This window comes from Fringilla coelebs (assembly GCF_963513975.1).
Source record: "Fringilla coelebs genome assembly, chromosome: 4".
NCBI lineage: Eukaryota > Metazoa > Chordata > Aves > Passeriformes > Fringillidae > Fringilla > Fringilla coelebs.
The window spans coordinates 49,776,451-49,799,662 of NC_140032.1; the positions used below are offsets into that span (position 1 = coordinate 49,776,451).

The 23,212-nt window shown below is 43.0% G+C and overlaps 1 protein-coding gene across 1 annotated transcript; it reads right to left on the reverse strand.

The window, feature by feature from the left end:
- Positions 1–1,470: 1,470 nt before the first annotated feature.
- Positions 1,471–21,384, reverse strand: DAPP1 (dual adaptor of phosphotyrosine and 3-phosphoinositides 1; the record flags this gene model as incomplete). The annotated part of the gene is made up of 9 exons (XM_084204367.1): positions 1,471–1,610; positions 2,572–2,659; positions 3,194–3,279; positions 5,163–5,225; positions 5,459–5,506; positions 6,789–6,919; positions 9,612–9,745; positions 12,912–13,034; positions 21,323–21,384. 9 exons carry the CDS (start codon positions 21,382–21,384, stop codon positions 1,560–1,562), a joined length of 786 nt encoding a protein of 261 aa, XP_084060493.1. The 3' UTR covers positions 1,471–1,559.
- Positions 21,385–23,212: the final 1,828 nt, after the last annotated feature.

Consider the following 23,212-nt stretch of genomic DNA (forward strand, 5'->3'; position numbering starts at 1 on the left):
AATGTGTTTGTGTTCCAGCAAACCCTTGCTGTTTGCTTCTGCTCTACCCATCTGTCTGTGAAGGCTTCCAGGGCCACCCAAGTGCAGTTTCTTTCACTGGCTTCAGTTTGTGACACCATGTGCTGAACTTGTTTCCAGTGTTTTGTGAAGCAGCTTGTTGCTGTGAAAAAGGGAAGGCAACATTTGTGGTTTCCCCACAAGCTGCATTTCCAAGCCATGTTCACAGGACAGTGATGCTGTTGGAGAATAGAATCTCTCTCTTCCCCTTATGTTGCCTCTCTCACACAAACTCAACAAAGGTTTTTAACTGAATAGGAGATGCCAGTTTGTTAAAGCTTCATTAAGAGAAAAAGGAGGACAAAGCTTTAGCAATACAGTGCAGGAATATAAAGGACCTGTGTAGTTTTATAATGACATTTTATTCAGAAAACAGTCTGTATAAAAATATTTACAAATACTTTGAATTTCTAAGTTGAAATAAAATGCTATTTATATGTCCAAATCTAGATTTTCTTTCTTCTTCCAATGTGCTTTTGCCTTCCTCTTCTGCACTCTTCTCTCAGTAAAGGCAATTTCCAAACACCTTCTGCATGATCAATACCAAACACAGACTGCAGTGTGGCATAGCAGGAGAGGTTGGCAGAGGCTGTTTCAGCATGAATTTGATTGCTATGCAGGGAGAAAGGGTCCCTCCTCTTTGCCAGCCCTCGAGGAGGCACAGGATTGCTCAGGGGATCTTGCAGCTGGGTCAGTCTGGTCTTGAGCCTCTCCAATGTGTCAAACTTTGCTTCCAAAATGTAACACCTATTTAGAGTATAGCACCAACATCATGGGGATCCACTTCTTGTCTCTAGTGAGCCACAACGCTGCTAAGTGTGTGTCCTATGGTTTCTCAAAACCCTGGTTTGTGTACAAGTGTGCCTACGTGATGCTGCTCACTATTACCTACAGATGCTGGTTGAAACAAACATTCCCTTGTAGACATCACTGTGGTATAAAGCTAAACCATATAAAAATTTGTTATGCGTCTGTCACTTTGAAAAGGGCCTTGAAATACTACTTTCTAGATTGCAATATAGATACTATTTACAAAATGTAATTCTGTCATTTTTCTTTTGGTTTAAAGCCTAAACAGGTAATAAAAAGATACTTAATGTTTCTAGAAAGGACCTGTTTTAAATAAAAGGTTCAAGGTTACAGAATATGATACCAATGCTTAGTTGTGATGCAGCTTGTAATAATGAGTGCTCTGAATAATCCCAAAAATTCTGAAGAGTGACCACTTCTGTGATTAGGGGGCAGGTGTTTGAATTACAGGCATTCACTACACATATCAAACCCACACACCACTCGTATCAAGCCCACATTCTGGTTCTGCAACCATCCCCACGTGTGACTCGGCAGCCCCAGAGCCACAGGATCCCGTGTGTGCAGAGCTGGGTGACCTTTGTGAGGGGGCACAGACAGCACTGGAGACCTGAGGCTGTCCTCTGGTAAGCAATGCGTTCCCCTTGGAGAGAGGCAATTCCTGCCCGTGGAGCAGGAGCGCTGGCACACCGCTAGGAACTGAGGGTGGCGTTGCGCTCCTCCAGCTGCTTCCGTATCTGTGACTGGAACAGAAGGACAGTCCATTACTGCTTGGCTGCCTGCATGCGGGGGAGTATAACCCACCCAACTCCTGGTATTATTTTAGGAATTTGTGCTTTCAAGCCTTTACATTGTCTCCTCATTCCTGCCATCATGACCCAGGACATGCGGTCTGGGCTGAGGATCCATATTGTTTACCAAGCACATGTAATGACATCCTTAGAGATGGAAGTGATTTTCTTTTACTAGTGAGTGTGCCTGTAAAAGTGCATCCCAAAAATGCTGAAGTGGGTTTGCAGGCAGATACATTATGCTCCTGTGCATGGCACTGATGAGGCCATACCTCGACTGTGTGTCCAGTTTTGGGCCCCTCAGTTCAGGAAGGTGCCTGATTCCAGAAAAGGGTAGTGGAGGGAAGGGGCTAGATCGTAAGTCCTGTGAGGAGCAGCTGATGGAGCTGGGGGTGTTTAGCCTGGGGAAGAGGAGGTTCTGGGGTGATCTTATTCACTCCCTGAAAGGAGGGGTAGCCAGCTGGGGGTTGGTCTTTTCTCCCAGACAGCCAGTGACAGCCTCAAGCTGTGCCAGGGGAGGTTTAGACTGGACATCAGGAGGAATTTCTTCACAGAAGGGGTTGTTAGACATTGGAATGAGCTGCCCAGGAAGGTGGTGGAGTCACCATCCCTAGAGGTGCTTAAGAAAAGACAGGGTGTGGCTGTGACACTCATTGCCATGGTCTAGTTGACAAGGTTGTGACTGATCAAAGGTTGGACTTGATGACCTCAGAGGTCCTTTCCAACCTAATTGATTCTGTGACTATGTGAAAACTGCATATTCCAGTCTAGCTGGCCTGGCAGCCAGAGCAAGTTCTCGCTTATTGGAGGTGCTGAGAACTGTAGCCCGTGGGTGCCCCAGTCCTGGGGGGCTGTGCTGGCAGTAGCAGGTGCTGCTGCCTGGGATGCCCTGCAGCAGCACACATCACCTTACCAGCTTCCACCGCAGGATTTTAATCCACTCGTCAGCTTCTATCCCCGTTTTTGCGCACAGGTAGTATGTCCGTAGTGGGAACACTAAACTGTAAGTAAACAAAGCTTTCTTAAGTTGCTAGAATAACTGGCAATTCTCCCTAAAACTGAGCCCAGGTGGCCTGTGCCAGCAGTTGCTGAGACAGAGCAGGACAGGGAGGCTGAGCTCTCCTTAAGGCACCAGGAGGGAGGCTAACCAAGAACGGGTGACAGCCTTTTACAGCCCAGGGTCCTTAAGGACAGGGACCCTTCTAAGGATAAAAGACCCACGTCTGGGCACAGAAGAGGTTACCGTGTGACCTGCATCAGTGTCTGACCCCAAGATCCATGAGTCTAGGTGATGATTATGGATGGTTACAGAATTAGAAATGTCCACTACACATGGGCCCACCTTTTGCCAGGAGTAATTTGGCAAAGCCATGCAGGACTGACAGAGACTGGCTGACAGAAACAGACTTGTGAGTTAGAGGATGAGCAGGCTCGCAACCACCAAAGGACCTTTCAGAAGCACACATTGTTTATATTTCAAAATTCCCTTTGTATTTTGAACTTCCCAGAAATGTGGAGAAAATCCTGCAACCTACCAGAAACAATTGACTCTTTCCTGGGAATAGTCAAATTGCACAGCTGAGCATTCAGTTAAGTCAAGTGCTCGAATTGGTTCCGTAGCCTTGAAGAGAAAATGTTTTAAAATGTGGACACATGAAAACAGAAGATAAGGTTATCTCAGTTCATCTTCAGTGCATCTAGACATTTGCAGGCACAGTTAGAATGGCTGTAACACTATAAGCACAAACTGGCAAGCATAAAACCAGTGGTATGATACAAAGTGAGCTTAATATGAAAAATGCAGGACAGTTCTGGATAAACAACAGAGGAGATCTCTACTGCAGGAATGTTTGAGCTACATGGAGGCTGCTGAGGGTTTGGCTGATGCCACGTAACGTGACTGACACAGCAGCAAACCTGGTACCACTTTCAGCTAAGGTTTACAAAGACAAAGGCATGGGTATAGGTCCTATCAGACCAGCCAGCTGTTGGGGATTTAATTAGTTCCTAAGTGCCTTAAAAGGATGAAGCTGGGTAAGGAGAAGTGTAGACTTAAAGCCAAGGTAGTGCTTGCAGCGGAAGTGATAGGTTTGGCTGCCTGAGAAGCATGTGTGCACAAACACACAGATGTATATATATATATATGCATAAAAGTTTCTTTGGACAAGCTCAGGTGCAGGGACCTAGATTGTGTATAACAGCAACCCATCTCCCTCAGGAGTTTCATTCTCCCTAGGTGTGAGAGCTCTTCCTCTGTCTGTTTCAGCCTCACATTGTTAAGGCCTCAGAAGAGGCAGCTTAATTGCTTTCTGCCCAAACACCCTTAGCTGTTTCCATGGTCCTTCATCAGGTGTATGGAGGTGTCTGTTGCTTTCTCATCTTCCCTTAAAGATGGGAATTTTTTTTTTTTTTTTTTTTTTTTTTTTTTTGCTGGCTCAGTGGCTGTTAGTAATACCCTATATTAGAAGAAATCCCCTTGGGCTGTGGTGTGATTCCAAATGCTAACCCAGGGTTAGCTGCAGGCTGCCCACCTGTAGGTACCTGCAGCCCCGCAGCAACAACAGGAGTGCCAGGAGACACTGGAGCTGCTGCCTGGAAGGAGGTCATAGTCCTGACAAACACGGGAGTTCTTCTTGCCTGGTAAGTCACTAATGGAGTGCTGCTCTTTGAAATGCTATCCTGCAAACTTAATTCAAGTTGTCTTGTCTGAAATGAAAACTGGTGGAAAGCCCTGCAAAAACATAACTGTTTAGAAATGGTAATGTTTGGTGAGAGAAGGCTCTTGTGTCTGCTCTTGTATCAAAATCTGTTAGAGGCTTGAAATAGGGCTTGGCAGAGGTGAGCAGTTTGGCTGTGTTTCTTATCTTTAGTCACATCAGGATAGAAATGGAGCAGCAACTGTAAGGATGCTGTGGATTAATCTTTGTCAGCAGGAATTTTTAAATGAACGGTTTTCCATGTATCCTGTGAGACTGCTGAAAACAAAAGGATGAAATCAAAGAATGCAAAGGATACCACCAGTATTTTTAGAACCATTTTAGCAGCATGCTCTCTGTCATGTTGTGTCTGAGCTACAATAAAGGCAGTGTTGTGCTGGTAGCTTAAAATCCACTTAACAAAGCAAAACAGAAATGTATTCTAGGGCAGGCTGGGCAGGGCTTGGAGCAGCCTGGTCTAGTGGAAGTTGTCTCTGCCTGTGGTGAAGGGCTTGGAAGAAGAAGATCTTTGAGGTCACTTCCAACCCTAACAATTCTGTGATTTGGTGTAAAAAATCCCTGTAAACACTATCCAGTAGCTAAGACTGGCAGAGCACAGTAAATTTAAAACTTACTTCCTCTTGTTGAAGTCATCAGCAAAACTGACTTTACTTGACAGTTTTGACCCTCTGACAGTTTGGGAAGCTTTAGCTTGGAAAGCTGTGATACAGATGTGAGAAGCCAGAGACACAAGGAGGCTGCAGCTGCCTGTGCAGATTAAAAGGTAGAATTGGTGCCTGCTACTTACTGTCTGGTCTTTGAAGTACTTCAGTTCATTCCTATGCAGTGTAAACCACCTGGTTTTCCAGTTCTGAAAGATCAAGAATGAGTGGTAACTGCTTTGGGAGAGTTCAGTCTAAGACTTCTTAGGAAAGATAAACTATCAAAGCCGCTGACTTGCTCAGGTTTAGAGTTGTGCTTTGTTGTTGCTCAAAACACAAATTATTCCTCTCTGCAGGGAAATACAGGCGGAGCAATTTCAGCTCCATGTTGTCTTTAGCTTCTGTGGGTGATCATAGAGTGGAAGCAACAAGTTTTCCTTACCTTGACTATTTTGCCTTGTTTTATCAAATATCCTTCTTTGGTACCAAGCTGTAAAGAAAGAGATTGTGGTGAGAGGCTGAGCTCTGCTTCAATGTCCCACATCCCCCCTCTTTGCCTACATTGGGAAAACGGATCAGTTCTTTGGGAAACTCCCCAGAGCCACTTGCACTCACTTCAGTGCTCCCCCTGGGCAGGTGCAGCCACCTTAGGGTGAACATGGAGCAGTGCTGGCTCTGGAGGCAGCCCCCAGGCTGTGCCTCCCCCAGGGAGCTCCTGCCCTGCCCCTTCTTAGCCAAACACACCAAAATGGCTGCAGTTACACTTCATTTAGGAAGGCTGGATGGCTGTTCCGGTAGGTGTTGTGACCAGGAGCACATGGGGTTTAACTGACAGTGGAGTTATCCCCAGAAAAGGCTTCTCAAATGCAACCAGGGAAAGTGCTGTTTGACTGAGCTGTTCTCTTCTCTCAACCAAGCCCAGGCTGGACAGGAAAAACCTGCTACGTTCAATGTGCTTTTTGAAAAATTGGGGTTTGAACTGTTTCTCTGGCATCGTGAGTGACACATGGACCTTATGACTTCTTAGATACTGACCGGCTGTGAGACCTCTGAAAATCAAAATCTTACCAAGTTACTGCTTGTTCTTGAAAAAATGTTACCTTTTTATTGGTGGTGTGTGTAAGTCAAGCTTCTTTGGAGGTTAAAGTGTAACTTGGTGATGAAGGGTTGGTTGTGAGACACTCAGAAGTGGTTCTTCTTGCAACTTCATTAACTATATTAATACAACTCTTCCTCTTTCCTCCCCAAAATGCAGTATATAATTAAAATACTTTCCTCTCTCTTCAGAGCAAACTGCTCTGGAGAAACCACCTGTCTCACTTAGACATGAGTTACAAGGGATTTAGAGACTCTAACTGCTGTTCAAGTGAGTTTCCAATGTCAGAATAAGTAGCCCAAATGTATATAATGAATTCTTTTGTATATGCATTTTTTTAAATTCATGATAAGTTTAATAATGATAAATTATTCTAAAAGATAACATGACAATGAAAGTCTTTCACATATTCTTTGTTTGGATAGTCAGACTCACCCAGGTCAGCTGCAGACAGTATTTTTCCAGGGACAGCATTGAAGTGACAAAGAAGTGTAAAAGCTTTTATTTGCATGGGCCTGTACTGAGCAAGTCTGTATTTGTTTTGCCTTGTTTGGCAGAGACTTCCTGTATTTACAAACCCATAGAGGGATTAATAACCAGTCTTACTCCATAGATCACTCCAACAATCTTGCTAGGCTCAGGCCAGAAGCACCCCTCCCACCAGAACACAACTTACTGAGGGAGCATTTGGGACAAGGTCACTTTCTGTCCTTCCTGTCTGCATTGCAGTGTGAACTCGGACAGACTCATAAATGGAAGGTTCCTCCACTTGCCGTGGGTAGGGATACTTCAATACAATTAAAGTTCCTGGAGAAAAAAGAGCAGAAGTAAGTCATCTGGCAAGTCCAGCTTAGAAAATAACTTGTCAGTAGCTGCATCTCTGAAGAATGGTTAATTTCACCTTTTCCTAAAATTAAAAAGGCAGCTGTGAAAACTGTAAATAGATGGTACCTTTCCAAAACCTTTACCCTTGCAAATGCTTGCATGAAATCTCTTGACTTATTAAATTGCTTTCCTGCCCAAGAGGCTGGCTTGGAGGGTAGGCAGGATGCTAAACTAGATAGGAGGCATAAGAGTCATGGGGTTTGCCAACATGCCACTAGCTGGTGCTTAAATCACCTCATCTGTCAGAGCTTTGGCTACAGGCTTCCTAACAGTAAAGCCACATTACCATCACCCTCAACTGTTTTTACCACAGCTCCTCCCAGTTAAACTTTTCATTATAGCCATTCTTCTTTTTCTCCAAGTAAGGTCATGTTTATTGCATGTTCCCTGAAAAAAAACCTGCATTCTCGATAGCGAATGTATTGTACTTTTCAAAACAGTTCTTTTGTACTTTTAGTACAATGGTACTATTGTAGTTTTCAAGAACATCCTTGAAATAGTAACTGCTCCACGGCCTAACTCCATTCTTTAAAAACAATGTCACAGCATGCCAAATGCTGCTCCATTTGCATTTTATGCTGATATTGCAGCTCTTAAAGAGGAGGGATACTAGAACTGGTAGCAACTTGGATTTGAAACCTACAGATGTATAAGTAATTTAAAAGTATTCTGTAATGGGAAGGGTTAAAAAGAGAAGTGGAAAAATTGTATTTGAAGTAACCAGCTGAAATCTGTTTGCAGGCACAGGGGGTGTATGCAAATGTGATCTATTACACTTGCTGTAGGTGGAAAGTCAATATTGGTTTTTTTTCTATCTGTCCTTGCAGAAAAATTATGCTTTACCATTTGAAATAAAATTGAGAACAGCTCCATCACATTCCAGAGAAACTACTCCTGAGCTGTTGGATAGAATCAGGGTATCATCATCTGTACACCATGATAAAAAGCTCCATTGCAGAAATGGAAGGACTAATACAAAATTTTATACAGTATTTGTTTTCTCTGTGGATTCTTTTTTTTGCCTTCACAAAGACAATTGTACAGAATAATCTGGTAATTACACACAAGATCTAGCAAAAGCTGCACTGTAGCAAGATTATTCTGCCATATCTGCTGATACTTGGATTGGAGGTGACTCTGATGAGCCTCTACCTCATTTTTGACAAAACATGGCTATGACCCAGGAGAAATTTGACACCTGTATCTGAAGAAATATTGTCTGAGTGTTACTTCTATCTTCCCCTCTACTGTTTTCCATGGTATGGTAAAGTGGAAGATTTCTTGATATGATATTCAATTTTTTTTTTTTTATTTTGTAGTACATCTGACTTAGAGGTTTCACAGAGCCAGTAGAATCTGATTAGGAAACCTTAAGGTGGCAAGTGTTGCTCTCGTCCATAGACATCAGATAAAACCAATGTCTTGCTTATTAGTGTCTGTAACACATGCAGTGAAGGAGTGAGGAATGGGGAAATACAAGTTTTATGTCATCTGAAATCTTTACAGGGCTAGGCCTGTGGGTGCATGCCTGATTTCCCAGGAAAAATAGCTCACTGGCACAGAGCATACACGTGGGAGCTCTGTGTTTGAACCACTCTTGAAAGCAATTTAAAAAGAGAGTGTTTTGAAAGATACAAGTGCCATATTGAGTGTGCAACTGCATTTTTCAAGGGGGAAGAAATTGGCAAAGGAGCCCTTGAATTTAATGTTTGGGTTAGCAGAGTACTGGTGCAAATTCAGCGTGTGTGACAAGTTACAGTTATTGCATGTGCCAACTATCATTTAACTGGGCTCTTGCATACACAGTTAGTACTGCTCTGAGTTATTCACATACACTTGCCACAGAGGACACTGAAGTTTTGGCATTAACTTGTACTGACATGTCTTCAACTCTTACACTCAAAGCTAAACGTAAAACTGACATTGCCATGATAATATCCAGTTTGTTTCTCCAGGGATTCTAGCCTGATGGTGTTCAATTCATTTGTAGGAATTGAGTTTAATATTTTGACCCTTTAATTCAGGCAGCACATTGGTTGTTGGAGAAACTTGTGCTTTTCTCTCTCCTCTTAAAAGCAAGAAAAATCACTGTGATGGCAGATGGCATCAGCAGGGTGATGGCATTGTAGGCAGAACAGGAGAGCTGGTAAAAAACACATTCCCTACAGGAAAGAGAAGCATAACATTCTAGACTCCTTCCTTGGACAAAGAATAGTGAGATGAAACAATTTCAAGACACTTTTCCATTTATTCTTGTGGGGGATTTTTCAGCTTCATAGATGAATATTTATTTCCTCACTAGCACTGTGCTTTGGTTTTGCTGGTTTTGAGAATGTTCTAATCCTCCTGGTATTTTGAAATCCTTCTTCCTCTGAGAAATTGAAAGGAGTTCACAGCCCTGGTTAGCAAAAGCCCAATAAGTTTTTTGTGGTTTATCTTCAAAGAACTTGAAAGATTTTTTGAAGTGGAATTTATTTAGATACAAATACAAATGTGAATTTATGAACACTTTAGCAGAAGATCTATTTGCCAGCCCAAGAGAAGCTCCTTTTAGTTAGATCTTTGTGAAGCATGGCTACAAATGCGTTCACACACACAATATGGCTCTCCTTACCTGTTTCACTTCCAATTAAAGGCTGGTTTGCAAAGTGCATGACCAATTCTTTCAAGCTAGAAAATTCATTGAATCCAAACTTGAATGAAGTTCCTGTGTGCTCGACATGGAAGTGTTTCACAGAATCTTTACCCCTAAAATAAAAGAGGAAGATTTGTCAAGATGTAAATGCCAAAGGCATTTTGCAGATACAATCCTTAAATAGCATCTTTCACTGCAGGGCCCCAGATCACAGGCTGTCAATCACTGTCCTAGTAGTAATACTACTGCCATTACTATCCCTCACTAATACTCAACACAGCTGAAAATCAGATTTTAATTGCTGACTTACAGGTATGAGATGATGAAAGCCTAGAAAGGCCAAGTTGGTTAATTTAACTCTTGCATCAACAAAAAGACTCACAAAAGAGATTTCAAGCCTTTTGCCTAAATAGGATGAAATTCTTTCATTTACTGGACTTCAGCCTTGAGGGTGTACTCAGTATGTGTCATGCTTTTCAAGCAGCATCCCAATCTCACTAAAAATGTCTTCGGTTTCCCTTTGAAAAATAGGCTGTCTCTGTTTTGCACCCAAACAGGTTTAATAACCCAATTTTAAATACCTAGGGCTTTAGCATTTGTTTGCTTTGTCTCTGTATTTGGATGATTGGTTCCACTAGGATAGGCACTGACAAACATGAACCAGGGTCCTTGTTCTGTAAGGGAAGTGACAGATTTGTTTATGAAACCTGATGGCATTTAGAGAAGTGTGCAAGGTCTCACTTCCTGGGTAGGCAATTATTTTGACTTCAAAAAACAGTGAAGCACTTATTGCAAGTATTTCTTCAGTGAAAAAGTTACTTTTGTAAATGTTACTACCGCCCAAAACAAGCCGTCTGAGGAAAAACTTACACAGAAAATATACTGGAAAAGTGTGGTCAAGAAAATGAATTATAGCATCTCTTTCATTGTTTATTGCACTTCCAAAGAAGATTATGGTTTCAAACTAGTATTTAAAGATTTACCTTTGAACTAAGAAGAAGGCCTCTGTGGGCCTCCCCCTGTTTTGTGCTACAGTCAGCTGGGGCACAGCAAGCCAAGTGCAAATACTCAACACCAGGGAAGAGCTGCTGTGACTCTGCTGCAGTTACAGGGGTTTCCATATTTTTGTTTAATTTCTCAAGACAATGTTGCAATGAGAGCAAATTCTACTCTGCTTCCTACTTCCCTTTCAAACTGGCTAACGTAGCTGGGGGAGGGGATTTCAGGCAATACTCGATCTCTCTTCCTACAGCTGTCAACGAAAACCTCAAGGGATGGCTAAGCAGTTTTTCCTTGAAAAAGCCCAAACTATAATCATGACCAAAGTTTCTTGTGAGGCTGAGGCAGAAAACAAAGTAAAAGCTACAGAAGATATTTCAGGACAGAAGAAAAATGACAGCTAGAATTGCTGAAGTTATCTTTCTACAGAAATGTATCAGAACAACGCTGAATTACTTATTCTACTATTAAGCTTTAATATTAGTCAAAAAACGGAAAGAAAACATAACATTAACCAGCAGAAAAATTGAAAAACATTTCAAAATCAAAATCAGTATTCAAAGGAGATGTAACAACAGAAACTAGCAGAACAGAATAAAAGACCAAACTTCAGACTGGGCCATTTGGTTCATGTGGTAATGCAGTGAGTAATTCTCACTACATGAAGAGCTGAACAAGAGATTGGAATGGGCCCAAAATAGAATTTTGAAGGTCTTCTAAGGCTAGAATGTATTCAAGCAGCAAATTTATTTTCATTAATTAGCACTTCTGTTTCCTATAAAAGAACTATTTAAATTTTGGTTTAATACAATAAGTTGTTTCCTGAAAGCCCTTTAAAACTACCTTCAAGATACATATATATATTTTTAATTGGCTGAGGTAGTTATCTCAAATAATGCTTAACAATTTAAAGTAAAAAAAAAGTAACCAGAAAAACAATTATTCACTTAAAATTCTTTTTCCTTTTTTTTTTTAAGGAAAGCTATTGCTTATAAATGCCACTATTCTCTTCGGCAACACTTGCACTGAATTCAGTCATTGCTACTCTGAATACGCATTTTGTAACATCACCTTCAGATCTGTTGGGCATAAATGGCTTTGTGTAAATGGCTGCCCATAGTGGTAATAATTTCAACAGTGTGTGTATAGGCACACTTGCTCCTAGATCTTCTGTCAGAAGGGGGTCAGAGACCTCATTGTTGCCTTTCCTGGGGAACAGGGTATGTGCGAGTCAGACTTTCCTCAGTTCTCAAGCAACTGCTCTTCCAAATTGTAACAGCTCCTGGTACTGAATATGCAGAGTCACAATCTCAAGGGCATATGCTGTGCTCCTGTCAGGGGTGGAAATAACCAGCAGCATCCACAGATCAAAGTGACTTTAGAAAGTTACTGTGATTCAGCTGAGTTGTGGTCACAAATTGTTCAGAGGCTCAGTTTGCAGCAGCAATGAGCTTGCATGCACCAGTTTAAAATTTTGGTCTAGAGGCTGCTTTTATCACACCGTTACCAAAGGTTACAACTATTTTAGGGCTGGTTACCTCCACTCAGCCCACATGCAGGGAGTACCCTGTGTGTCTAATGCATGTGCGTCTAATGTGTCCTTAGGTTGCCTCACTGGAATGTTGTGGCTTCTCTCCTTCTGGCAGATTCTTTAAATGTGATTCCATAGTGAAGTAACCAGGCCAGGCTTGCCCTGCTCTGTATTGGCTGTATCCTGAAGAGTTGTGTCCTAAATTGCTGCAATTGACTTCAAGGCCCTGGCATTGATAACTTACAAGGTGCTATTCAATTTAGTCACACAGACCTGTCTAAGACTGAACCTTAGCATAGAACAGAGGAGTAAAACCAGCCAAACACTGGATCATCCTTCAGAGGTGATGGTTCCTGTACAGGGATTCAGAAATTAGTAAGATTAGCACCTGTTAAATCTTTGCTGCTCTCCTCATCATAAAACTTTCCTACTCTCACCAGCTGTTTCTTAAACTCTTTTAACTGACATGCAGATTTTTATTGTGCAGACTGAAAATTTACAGCCATTCTATAGAATTATGTTTTCTACCAGTAAGATTAAGTCATAATTTGGAAAAATGAGAGCAGTTGTCATATCCAATCCAACTTTTTTTTTCCTCTAGCAAAATGTCATTCAGTGGGATTACACTAATAGGAATATATTTCAAAATAACTTAAGCCTTAGGGAAAAAGAAAAACCTGTAGTGCATGTGACATTCAAACACAGATGTAAGTGCAGCATTAGATTAGTTCACCCTGTCCATAGCCTACCTTACAGAGAGGGAGTACAAATCTTCCCTTTCATTACTCTTCCTCAAAAGATAGCTCCCATCCTGCCCGTTGGAGAGCAGCAGCGCTTCAGCTGCGTGTCGGGTGAGATTGTCATGGTACCACCTGGGGAGACACAAGGGGTTAAAGCATCCTTCACTCCCATGCTGCTTTTTGGAGCAGAAAAAGCAGTGCTAGTTGCAGTCCTTCCTCTACAGTTTTGAGTTACCACCCTCCTCACTCACAGATTACACAGATCTGTGTCCCTTGCAGTGGCCACCTTTTGATACGGTCAAAAAACTATTTTTCCTTAGCACAAAGTTGTGTACAAACAGCTGAATGTTTAGTTGGATCTAAAAGCTCTGCAAATTCTGCTTGCATGAGCAACAAATTACCCAAATCTGTGCTGATAAGATGAAAGCAGCTTTGGGGGGTATAGAGAATCCTTTGTCTATTTTCAGAAGCTGCACTTCCTGACATATGTATGTTCTTCGGTACACATCCTCTTCTGGGCAAACAGGCAGCGCTTAAATTCCTCATAAACTCTGAATTTCCCTCAATGTATCTTCACTGCCAAGAACTGCAATTAAACATATTTGCCTAAGCTTAGAATTAAAGAAAACAAAATCAAGTGATAAAATTTCAGTGAAAATTAAGATATCTTGCGGCTGTTGGCTCTTGGCCAGGTGTGATCTGACTAACAAAGGAAAACATCTAAACACTGTTTCAATTTATCTTCAGTAAAAATTAACTTCATTTTTCATAAAAACTTTTGCAAGGACTTCACAGGGAGAAAACCCTGCAAAGAAGTCCAGGAAGTGTAGTTTATGGGTTTGTTTCCATTCAGAATGTTCCACAATGGAAACACCCAATTTTTTACAAGAGACAAGGGTCTCCCTAGAAATGAGCTCGAGACTGAACACAAAAAGCTGGAGCTGTAAAAGGTTGGAGCTGAAATCCTGCAAGGCATGTGATAATAACCATAGCCATGCACACACACATGAGGCTCTGGAGCAGAGGAGGGAGGGAAACTACACCCAAGGCTCGGTGGGGAGCAAGCTTCCCTTTTCTGTATGTGGAGTGGTGCCAGGTCACCTTTCCCTTCCTTTTAAATGCCTGTAGCATTGGGAGCAAAGCCTGTCACTGCTTCAGCCAAAGAAACACAGTTCCACTGAAAGCAGAAGTGCCATGGCAGCACTTTCCACAACTTGCAGCATGGCAGTCTTAGAAATGAAACCAGGTGTAATTGTATCCTCTTTCTCCCTAGCTGTTCATCCCAAGTTTCCACCAAACTTGGCACCTCACACAAAGCTTTAACTCTGGATTTGGATGGCTGCCTATTTGAAAGGCCAGCTGGCTGATGAATTGCTTTATGAGAGGCTCCAGACTGTTAACCCAGAGGAAGAGAAGATCCATGTGAAACTCAATACAGACAGGGCATTGCTGTTTTGGCTCTAGAATGTGGTCCATCTACACAGTAGAATAAAATAATGAATATTTAAAGAGTCAAAGTGTCATCCTCCGGAACACCTGTTAGCCAAAATCCGCTTTGGGATTAACTGCCCAAGTAAGGAACGGGCAAAGGTCAGATCATTCCTGATGGGAGCAGGATGGTAGCATGGCCAGACCTGCAGCTGAGAACGTAGCACTGAGATTTGGGTGGGATTTCGTAACACTGTTTGGCTCACTTCTGTGTGAAAGAAGCAGATGTTGAGAAAATCTGTGAGTGGTCATTGTCGGGAAGGAGGCAGACTTAGTTTGAGGTTGCTCATAACTGTGTTGTTACCTTATTTCCAAAAACATACTTTTAGTAAACTTTTGAAAGAGAAGTCACTTAAGTTTAAAAAATGCTATGTTTAAATTCACACTCTCATTACACATAAAAGACCAGTGGACTAATGAAATGTTACTACCGTGCAAAAAAAAAAAAACAGATAAACCAACCAGAAACCAACAACAAACCCCTTAATTGGGAAAAGAATGTTGTTTGAAAGCACACTTTTAAAACTTTGCTGACAAGGCTGTACCAGTTTCTTGCCCAAATATGCTGTCTCAGACAAAAATCCCTCAAATGTTACTATGTTCCTCTTGTTCAGCTCAAAACATAGAAGTGGATGTGAGACAGTAATGCAGATCTTGGTGTCAAAGGGACTGTTACACGTTGTTTTGGGGTTTTTCTCTGCCTGACTGTGACAGATGGTTTGACCAGGTTGCTTTGATATTCCACTGTGAAAATGGTCGCACAAACTTTGTTCCAATTGCATAAACACAAGTAAAATATTAAAATGCTGAAGAAAATTTGGAATTTGCATCACAGACCACCAGGAAGGTAAGCAAATACACACCCATACAGTCTGCTCTCACAATCAAGCCTGAGATGAAGTTTAGGTTGTCTTCTGAGTTACACTGGGGCAGGAAACAGTTGATACAAAACACAATACTGCATCTACCTTCATGCTGTCTTAAAACAAGACATTAAGGAAATTTAAATGCTTTACAAACACCCATCTCTTTGAAGCCCCTCGAAAGTCCTTCATCAGGTGAATTGTCTTAAATCTTTGGGTTTGAACATGGTGGATAATGCTGGATAATTGGGATGTTTCTGAAGATCCCTCCAAAATTCATCTTTGTCGAGTCTTGTATTCACTACAAAACATATCCAGAAATCTGCTCTGTACTTTGACACCTTTCAGACTCGAAACCATCAGTAGTGTAAAAATTGCCTGAGGTTTTTGATTGAGATTTCTCTGAGAAAACTAAGAAGAAAGATAGATTAAATTCTTTCCTTGCTTCAAACCCACTTCTTCTGGCTGCCCTTGGCCTTGTACACCCTCCTGATAGGAATACATACTTCTGGGAGGTTTCTCTTTTCTAATTATTTAATTTTTTCTATTAAAAAGAAAAAGTGTAGTTAACTTTTTGGGTTTCCCTTTCTACAATTTGATTAGCAATCTCAGGCTCAGAGTTTATAGCTGCTGTCATTTATCCATTCTTGTTACTTTAACTTCATCCTAAATGACATAAATCTTTTTATCCCATCCATGTAAGCATGCTTGTGTTGTCACTGTGTGTCTTCTTGAATGGCCATGCCATCCTTCCTGCTCTTTGCAATGGCCAGTGAAGGCATTTCTTAGGATGGGCGAGCACAGCCAGTGAGATCACTTTTGCCACTCCTTGAAAAAGAAAGTATTTTCAGACATCAGCCTATTGGTTATGCCACACTGCATTGGTGATGGCATAGAGGAAGGACTTCACTGACAGCTTTTACAGGAAGGAGAAGGAAATGAGTGTCCCAGAATGCCCAAACCCATCAGAGCACACAGCCTTGCCCTGAAGATCTGTCCCTCCAGTGACCAGTGGGGTTTCCCCATGGAATAAGCTGGTGGCTGCTGTAGTACAAGCTGTGACTGTGCTGGCCAGCTGTGCCTCTGCAGCTGCGCTAACCATCACACCTCCAGAACAGGATGCACTCATGTTAAAATCTCTTCTTAGGAAGATCTCTCTGTAGTTAATGCAGCAAGGAGAGCTACCTACACCATGGTGAAGATCAGGAATATGTTACAGCAAAGTCAGGGGTGGGAAACTCTTTGTTCAGGTTAGAACATCATCCTCAAAATGTTCATTCGCTCTTTAGCAACCCAAACTGTTCCAATGAAAAATGTTAATGAAACTTCATTTCTGTGTCCCCTGCAGATGAGCACCCTTAGGTATGGCATCTGTCATTCCTGATAATGCTATTTTCAAAGAAAGCATGTGGATATTTTGCAAAAAAATTCTACCTCTGTAAATAGGGGCTCCTGAATAAACTTGTAACTGGCATCAGGTGGGGGAACTTTTTAACAATAACAGAATACACAAGGAACACAAACACTCATCCATGAAAGGATGAATGCTGAGTGACTTGCATAACTCTCTTCTGAGCCGTTTTTATGTGCAAACTGTGTAACATCCAGTAGAAACACTTGCTTTTCTTCCTCACAAAAATGAAAGTTAGTAGCACCAAAAGAGAGCACAGCTGGAAGTTCTGGCTGCTATTTGGTGCAAGTGTTTGGAGTGATAACTCTGCAGTATGCCCAGCTACCAGATAAATGCAGTAGGCAGAGGTCACACTAGATTTTTGTGTCCTTATCAGATGTTCTCAGACAGGTGTAGCCTGGATAGAACTAGAAACCATGTGCATAGTTGTCTTGCTTTTGTGGAAAAGTCAGGCAATTCAAACTTCCTTCTGTGAAGCAAGAAGGAGATTCTTGCTGTTCAGCTGGGTGAGCTGTGCTCTCTTCCCAGAAGGTCCCTCCCCTGCTGCAGCAGGAGCAGTAGTGCTGGTGCCATGGGTGGGTGGAAAGCACTTTGGCTCTCTGAGATGCAGGAGCCAAGCAGGAACACAGCAAGTCTAATTGATCTCTTGTCCACCTCTGAAAGGTAACAATGACCCAGGTTACTGGGAAGATGAGCCACATGTGCTCCCAGTAGGACTTCAGTCCAGTAATACTCACAGCAGTTATTTACCTTCAGTTGGTTGACTGGATTTTTTTATTGCTTGTTTGTGGGGACTTTTTTGTGGTGGTGGATGTTGGCAAGTTTTGTGTTTTGTTGTTTTGGGCTTTTATTAAAAATTAAATATATCTTCTACTACAAGGAGTTGAATTTGCTTACACTTTGAAATTATATTCTAGCCTCAAAGATGTGTTCCCACTCTTAGGTTAAGGCAGTAGTCCCTGGTACTGCCTGATGGAGTGCACGGGGAAGCACTGACTTATCTCCTCTGGCTGGATGCAATGCTCTTCACACGCCTGTGCTCCAAAAATGACTGTAAAACTGACTCACTAGTTCTCTATTTTTGGCACTCTGTATTTCAGCAACTTCCAACTCTTATCTGTCAAGTTTAGTAGTTTGGATTTTTAAGGGTTTTTTTTCCTAATATCACACCCTAGAAACATTGCCCATCATCTGAAAACTACAAAAGGGTTCTCTGTACCTCACATCACTAAAAGTGAAGTTTTGGCCATGTTATTAATGGTGCAGTGAGTTGACAGAGGCCTAGAGAATCTCCAAAAGGGCAAGAATGCTAAGACAGAAGTTACAGACGTCAGGCAACCAAATTGGTGTTTATTAGACATCCTTTCAATGTGTTACACTGAAATTCACAAAGCTGTGTAAAGTACTTTGCTGGAATATAAAGAAGCCATTATATGGGGGAAAATAATTTTAAAATAGAAATAAGAGGAAATAACATCATTGTCTCCAGTCTTAAGGTTTGTCTTCTAACTGTAGACTTTCACTAGTTCATCTTCTGCTTTTCACTTCCATTTTCTCTCCCCCTTCTTACAACTGCCTTCATTGTGATTTTCACCCATTATTTGGCCCACTTTCTTTTTTATCTTTAATTTTTATCTTCCTTAAATTAGAAAATAGAGATGAAAAAAATTCTTATGACCATTACCCTGTTCCAGTCTAACATGTTCCTCAGTTTCACAATTTTATTATCACCTGATCTAGGCCTGTGGCTTAATTTATCTTCTGTTACTAAAACTAAGCATGGAATGCATTGTCCAGCCCTACAAATATCATCTGTCAAGGTATTGTCAGACCTGAAAGGGCATAAAAGTTCTGCTGCAAGGGCTGACAAAGAAAGTTTGGACTGTAGAAGGGGAAAAAGGCTACAAAAAATTGTTTTCTCTTGCCCTGTGCCTTTCACTTTTGACAAACAAAGTGTCACCCAGACTAAGCCGTATTGGGATGGGAACTGTGCTACCAGAGCCGCCTGTAATTACCGGGATGACGGGATACTCCACATTCTCACCTCTTGCGCAAGTAACTGCACAGCGGAATTCCCCAGCCCGCAGTGCGTGCTCAGCCGCAGGAGCTCCGCGCTGCTGTTTTCTGGCTGCGCTTCAGCTCTAACAGCAACAAAGGCCACTGGAAAAGGGATCGACTCCAGCAATAACCAAAGAGGCCTTCAGAGAAGAATTCCATTGTCAGTTTCCTTTTCCTTTTAAGCCAAGGTGCTTATGTCTCTTTTGGCAAACTTCAGTGTTCCCTTTTAAATATTTTGGCAGTTTTAGGGACAAAGCTAATGGGTGAGGCAACGAGTTTTTAACAACGTGTTCTGCTTTTGATCTTCCTTCTCACTGAGCATTAGGTCCACCTATATACACGTCAATACAACGAAGCTGACTGTAATCTGAATTTTCCCTACATTGCTGACAAGTTTCCATTCTGTTGAGCAGCTAGCCTGGTAAACTATGAGCATATCCTGGTACTCAGCCTTTTCTCTTAAGAGTAAAGTTCTTCCCATTTCACACTTCTTTAAACCTTATCCAACTTCTTTGATTTTTGTACCAGAAAGCAGAAGCTTTAAAATAAGCTGCTTCAAATTCCCCCCCAAAGGTATGTGGATGTTGAAGTTGCTTCTCATTTGAATGACCATTGTCTCTGTTGGACACACACTCCTCACCAGAACTGGGTCTCAGTTGTGCCGGATATTGCACCAGCTGCCAGGGGAACTCTGCACTGTGAGAGTAGGGGACTAAGTTTAGGATAGAAAACCCTTGTGATGACTGAGAATTTAATTGTATGGTCTGGAGAGTGATACACCTACTTGTCACAGCTGAAAAAGTATTTACATTAAGAGATCCTTCAGATTGTGCTACAAGAATGTCTGCTGCATGAGGGCTCCTTTTGCATCTTTAGGCAAAAAAAAAAAAAAAAAAAAAAGGAGAAGGAGAAGAAAAGTGGCTTTAGTACTCGGTGAAAAGAAAGACCCTTGTTTAATAATTTGAAGGGATTCTTTACCTGGCATTGCTTATTCAACTTTAAAGCATTTAACTCAACACACTTCCATGAAGGAGATGCTGAGTATTCTGTGGAAGGGTGAAAAGTTTAGGTTTTCCATTGAAGTGGAAGTAAAATAAAGAAGGAACAGCTTTAAAAATGCATCTTTGTAGCCCTCTAGTTTGTATTCTTTCCTTCTTATGGATACCACATCAAGCTGTATTTCTACAAGACTATCTATGAGGATGAACCCCTTGCTGTTTATAGGCATATGTTTCTGGCATATGCCTAAACTCAGACCACATTGTGGAAATCAGTAAAAGTCTGCTAATTGGGAATCATGCTTCCCACAACAGCTGCAACTAATTTTTCTTTCCTTCTTCCCTGTAGACTCTGCTTTAGGATGAGCGTAATCTTACAGATATAAAGAAAAAGTATAAAATGGCTACTCTGGGTACCACTGCAAAGTGACTTTACTGAATTTTGTGCCTGTTAGGTGCTTCAGTTATCAGGCATTTCATTAAAAGTTCTTTTAAATATGGGAAAGTAGCACCAGTGTGGAGATAGTATTCCAAGCTATTTTGTTGCACTCCAATTTGTTCACTGAGTGAATGAATCGCAAAAATAAGCAATGAATTGGTCCGAATCCACAAATAATACTCGGGAAGCAAAACACCTGTACTTTTTTCATCAGTTCTTTTTGAATGCAGAGCTGACACCAGAGCCTTTTTGCTTTGTCAGAATGATCACTGGCCTTTCCTCTGCTTTGCCTCCCCTTTGCGTTGCAACCCTGTCTGTACCCACCCATGCTGCTCCTCCAGCCTGTGTTTCTCTTTGCCCACGGCAATGCTGCTGGTGACAAAGTGACCCAAGCCTTCCTCCTGTAAAAACCAAAACTAACTGGCAGAAAAAACGGGCGAGTCACATAAGACAGGGAACAAGGTCTGTTGCAACCTTCAGCCCTCCTTTTTGCTCCTGGGCTTTTGCTTTTCGGTGAGCGTGATGTCCTCCTCGCAGTGGCTGTGAATTGTCCGCTGCTGTCCCTCCTGAAGCCCCGGGCACCTTTGGGAATCCTGCTGCCTCCTTTGGGAATCCTGCTGCCTCCCGGGCCCAGCAAGGACAGCAGCTCTGCAGGGCAGAGCGCAGGCCCAGCTGCAAGGAGGCAGCTGAAGGGATGGCACAGGGATGGCACAGGGATGGCAGGGATCTGAGGACAGCGGGTGTGGGTTTGGTGCTCCCTGGGAAGGCAGGGAAGTGGCACGGCCCACCCCGGGCTCTATCCGCTGGCGATGGCTTCAAGGCCACGGAGGTTCTCCGAGGGAAGGTGCACCCCTGCCCCCAGCTCCCCACCACATTCGAACCGTGTGCCTGCGCTCTCGGTTTTCTAACTATTCTTTATTTCTCCCGGTCCCCTGTGCCAGCCCCTCACCCCCATCCCTCAGGGGACGAGGCGCTGGGCTTCACCGCGGGCCCACAGCACCGCAGCGCCTCGGCGGCCTCGCTCAGGCTGACCCGCCGTCACCTCCCCGTGCCTCGCTTCACCACGACAGCCGGCAGCCGGAGCCAGCAGCTCCCACCCCGCCGGCCCCTCGGGTGTCCCGGCACGCCCAGGGCCGTCCCCGAGGGCCCCGCTGTGCCCTTACCCGAGCGCCAGCAGCTCCCGCTCCAGCGGCGCGGCGGGACGCGGCTCCCGGCGCTGGGCCATGCTCCGCGGCTGCTCCGCCGCCTCCGCGGGGCTCAGGAAGTGCGGGCCGGCACCTCCCCGGGCGCGGCCCGGCCCCTCCCGGCCCCTCCCGGCCCGGCCCGGAGCACCCCGGCCCGACGGGGAGACCCCCGCCCCCGGCAGCAGCAGCCAGAGCCCCCCGGCTCCCAGCGGTGCCCGGCGTGGCTCCCATGCTGCTAACACGCCTTGGTTTATCGCCAGAATAATTCATACCTGCCGCTGCTTTAACCTGTCCCTCCCAGAAGTTCGTATTCCAAAGCGTTTCGTTGTCAGCTCGTTTTTCTCCTGCAATCAACCCGAGAATGCCCCTCGCCTCTTCTGTGTCCGCCGAAGTGCTCACCGAGGAAATCTGTGGAGGTGAAATTTGTGGATTATCCTGTAAGTGCCAGGTGCTCAGTTCTGTCCCCAGCCAGTCCCCAGAGCCCAGGGCGGCTGTGCCTTACAGCTTTCCATGGCCCTGCCGCTGGATGGCCAGGGAAGGGGGATGCTGCTTGCCCGGGGTCTGCCCCGGCCCCCGGCCCCGCTGATTTCCGTGGTGATCCTCCGTGCAGGCTTTGAAAGGGGTCAGGCTGTCATTATGAAACAGGAATAGGAACATAAACCGCTAGAAATTTACAGCTTCATTCCCTCTCTGGAAGTATCAAGAGGACTGAGCTCTGTGGAGGAGAAATTTCTGTGCATTATCTGGTGTCTGTTCTTTCCAATCTCCTACAATATTAGAGGTTATTTGGATTCCCTGATACTTCATGGACAGTAATTATTATAGGTGTGGCAGATTCCTCACTAAACTTTTTTGCTTTTTTGACAAAAGGACAGGACTCCACCAAAAAAAAAAAAAAAAAAAAAAAAAAAAAAAAAGAGAAGAACATGACAGAATCCTCCTTTCCAGTCATAGTGAAATTTTCACCAACTATCCAGGACTAAAAGTCATCTGTTTCTGAAAAAACTGGTATTTAGAGAGGGTGGGACTACTTATTTTCCCACAAGCAGTCCTATGAACTGCATGCTCAGTGTGCAGCTAAGAGTCATTTGGAATATGTCATTTCTAGCAGATCCTGCTGGTCTTGGGGAATCAGTTTTGAAAGCGCTTTTCTAGACTCCCAAATGGGAAAATCTTCAGAGAGGTTCCATGTGTCAGATCAGACTGTCCTTTGTTTGAGTTTCTAATTGTGACTGCAAGGTGCTCTGCTTCTGTACTTAACCTGTTCATGTCAACAGGCAGACATTCAGTTGTAGATAAAGATTCTGTAAATGAGCTGGGGTTTTTTTCTTTACTAGGAAAACATAATTTTTTTTAGTGGGGAAAAATACCTTTTTCCTTTTTCTGAGTTTTCCCCTTCCTCTATTGCTTGTTGAAAGCTTGTGATCTGATACTCTCTTTGGTAACTTGACTCTCAAATCCACAACATCTGTTAGATAGATGCTTTGATGTGTCCATGGTTTGCTTGTATTTGCTGGATAGATTTATTTATTTTTGTTCTCCTGTTTTGTGTTTGATTATCACTGATGAACCCATTCCAGGTTGTCTCGTCTGTTCTACTGATAGAGGCAGAAAAGCACCTATGAAAATTTCTGGGTTACAGAGGAAAAGGCACAGAAGGAAAAATTAATTAAATTCCAAGCAACAAAGAGCCACACCTAAATTTTAATAAATTCTACTTGTATCACAAATGATCTTGAAAGTTCAGCAATGCAGGCTCAAAGGTGGTTTCCAGCCTTGTGCGCACCATTGTGTTTTGTGCACCACTGTGTTGCGGTGGGAGGGGGTTCCCATCTGGGAGCAGACACTTCCTCCTACTCTGCACCTGAG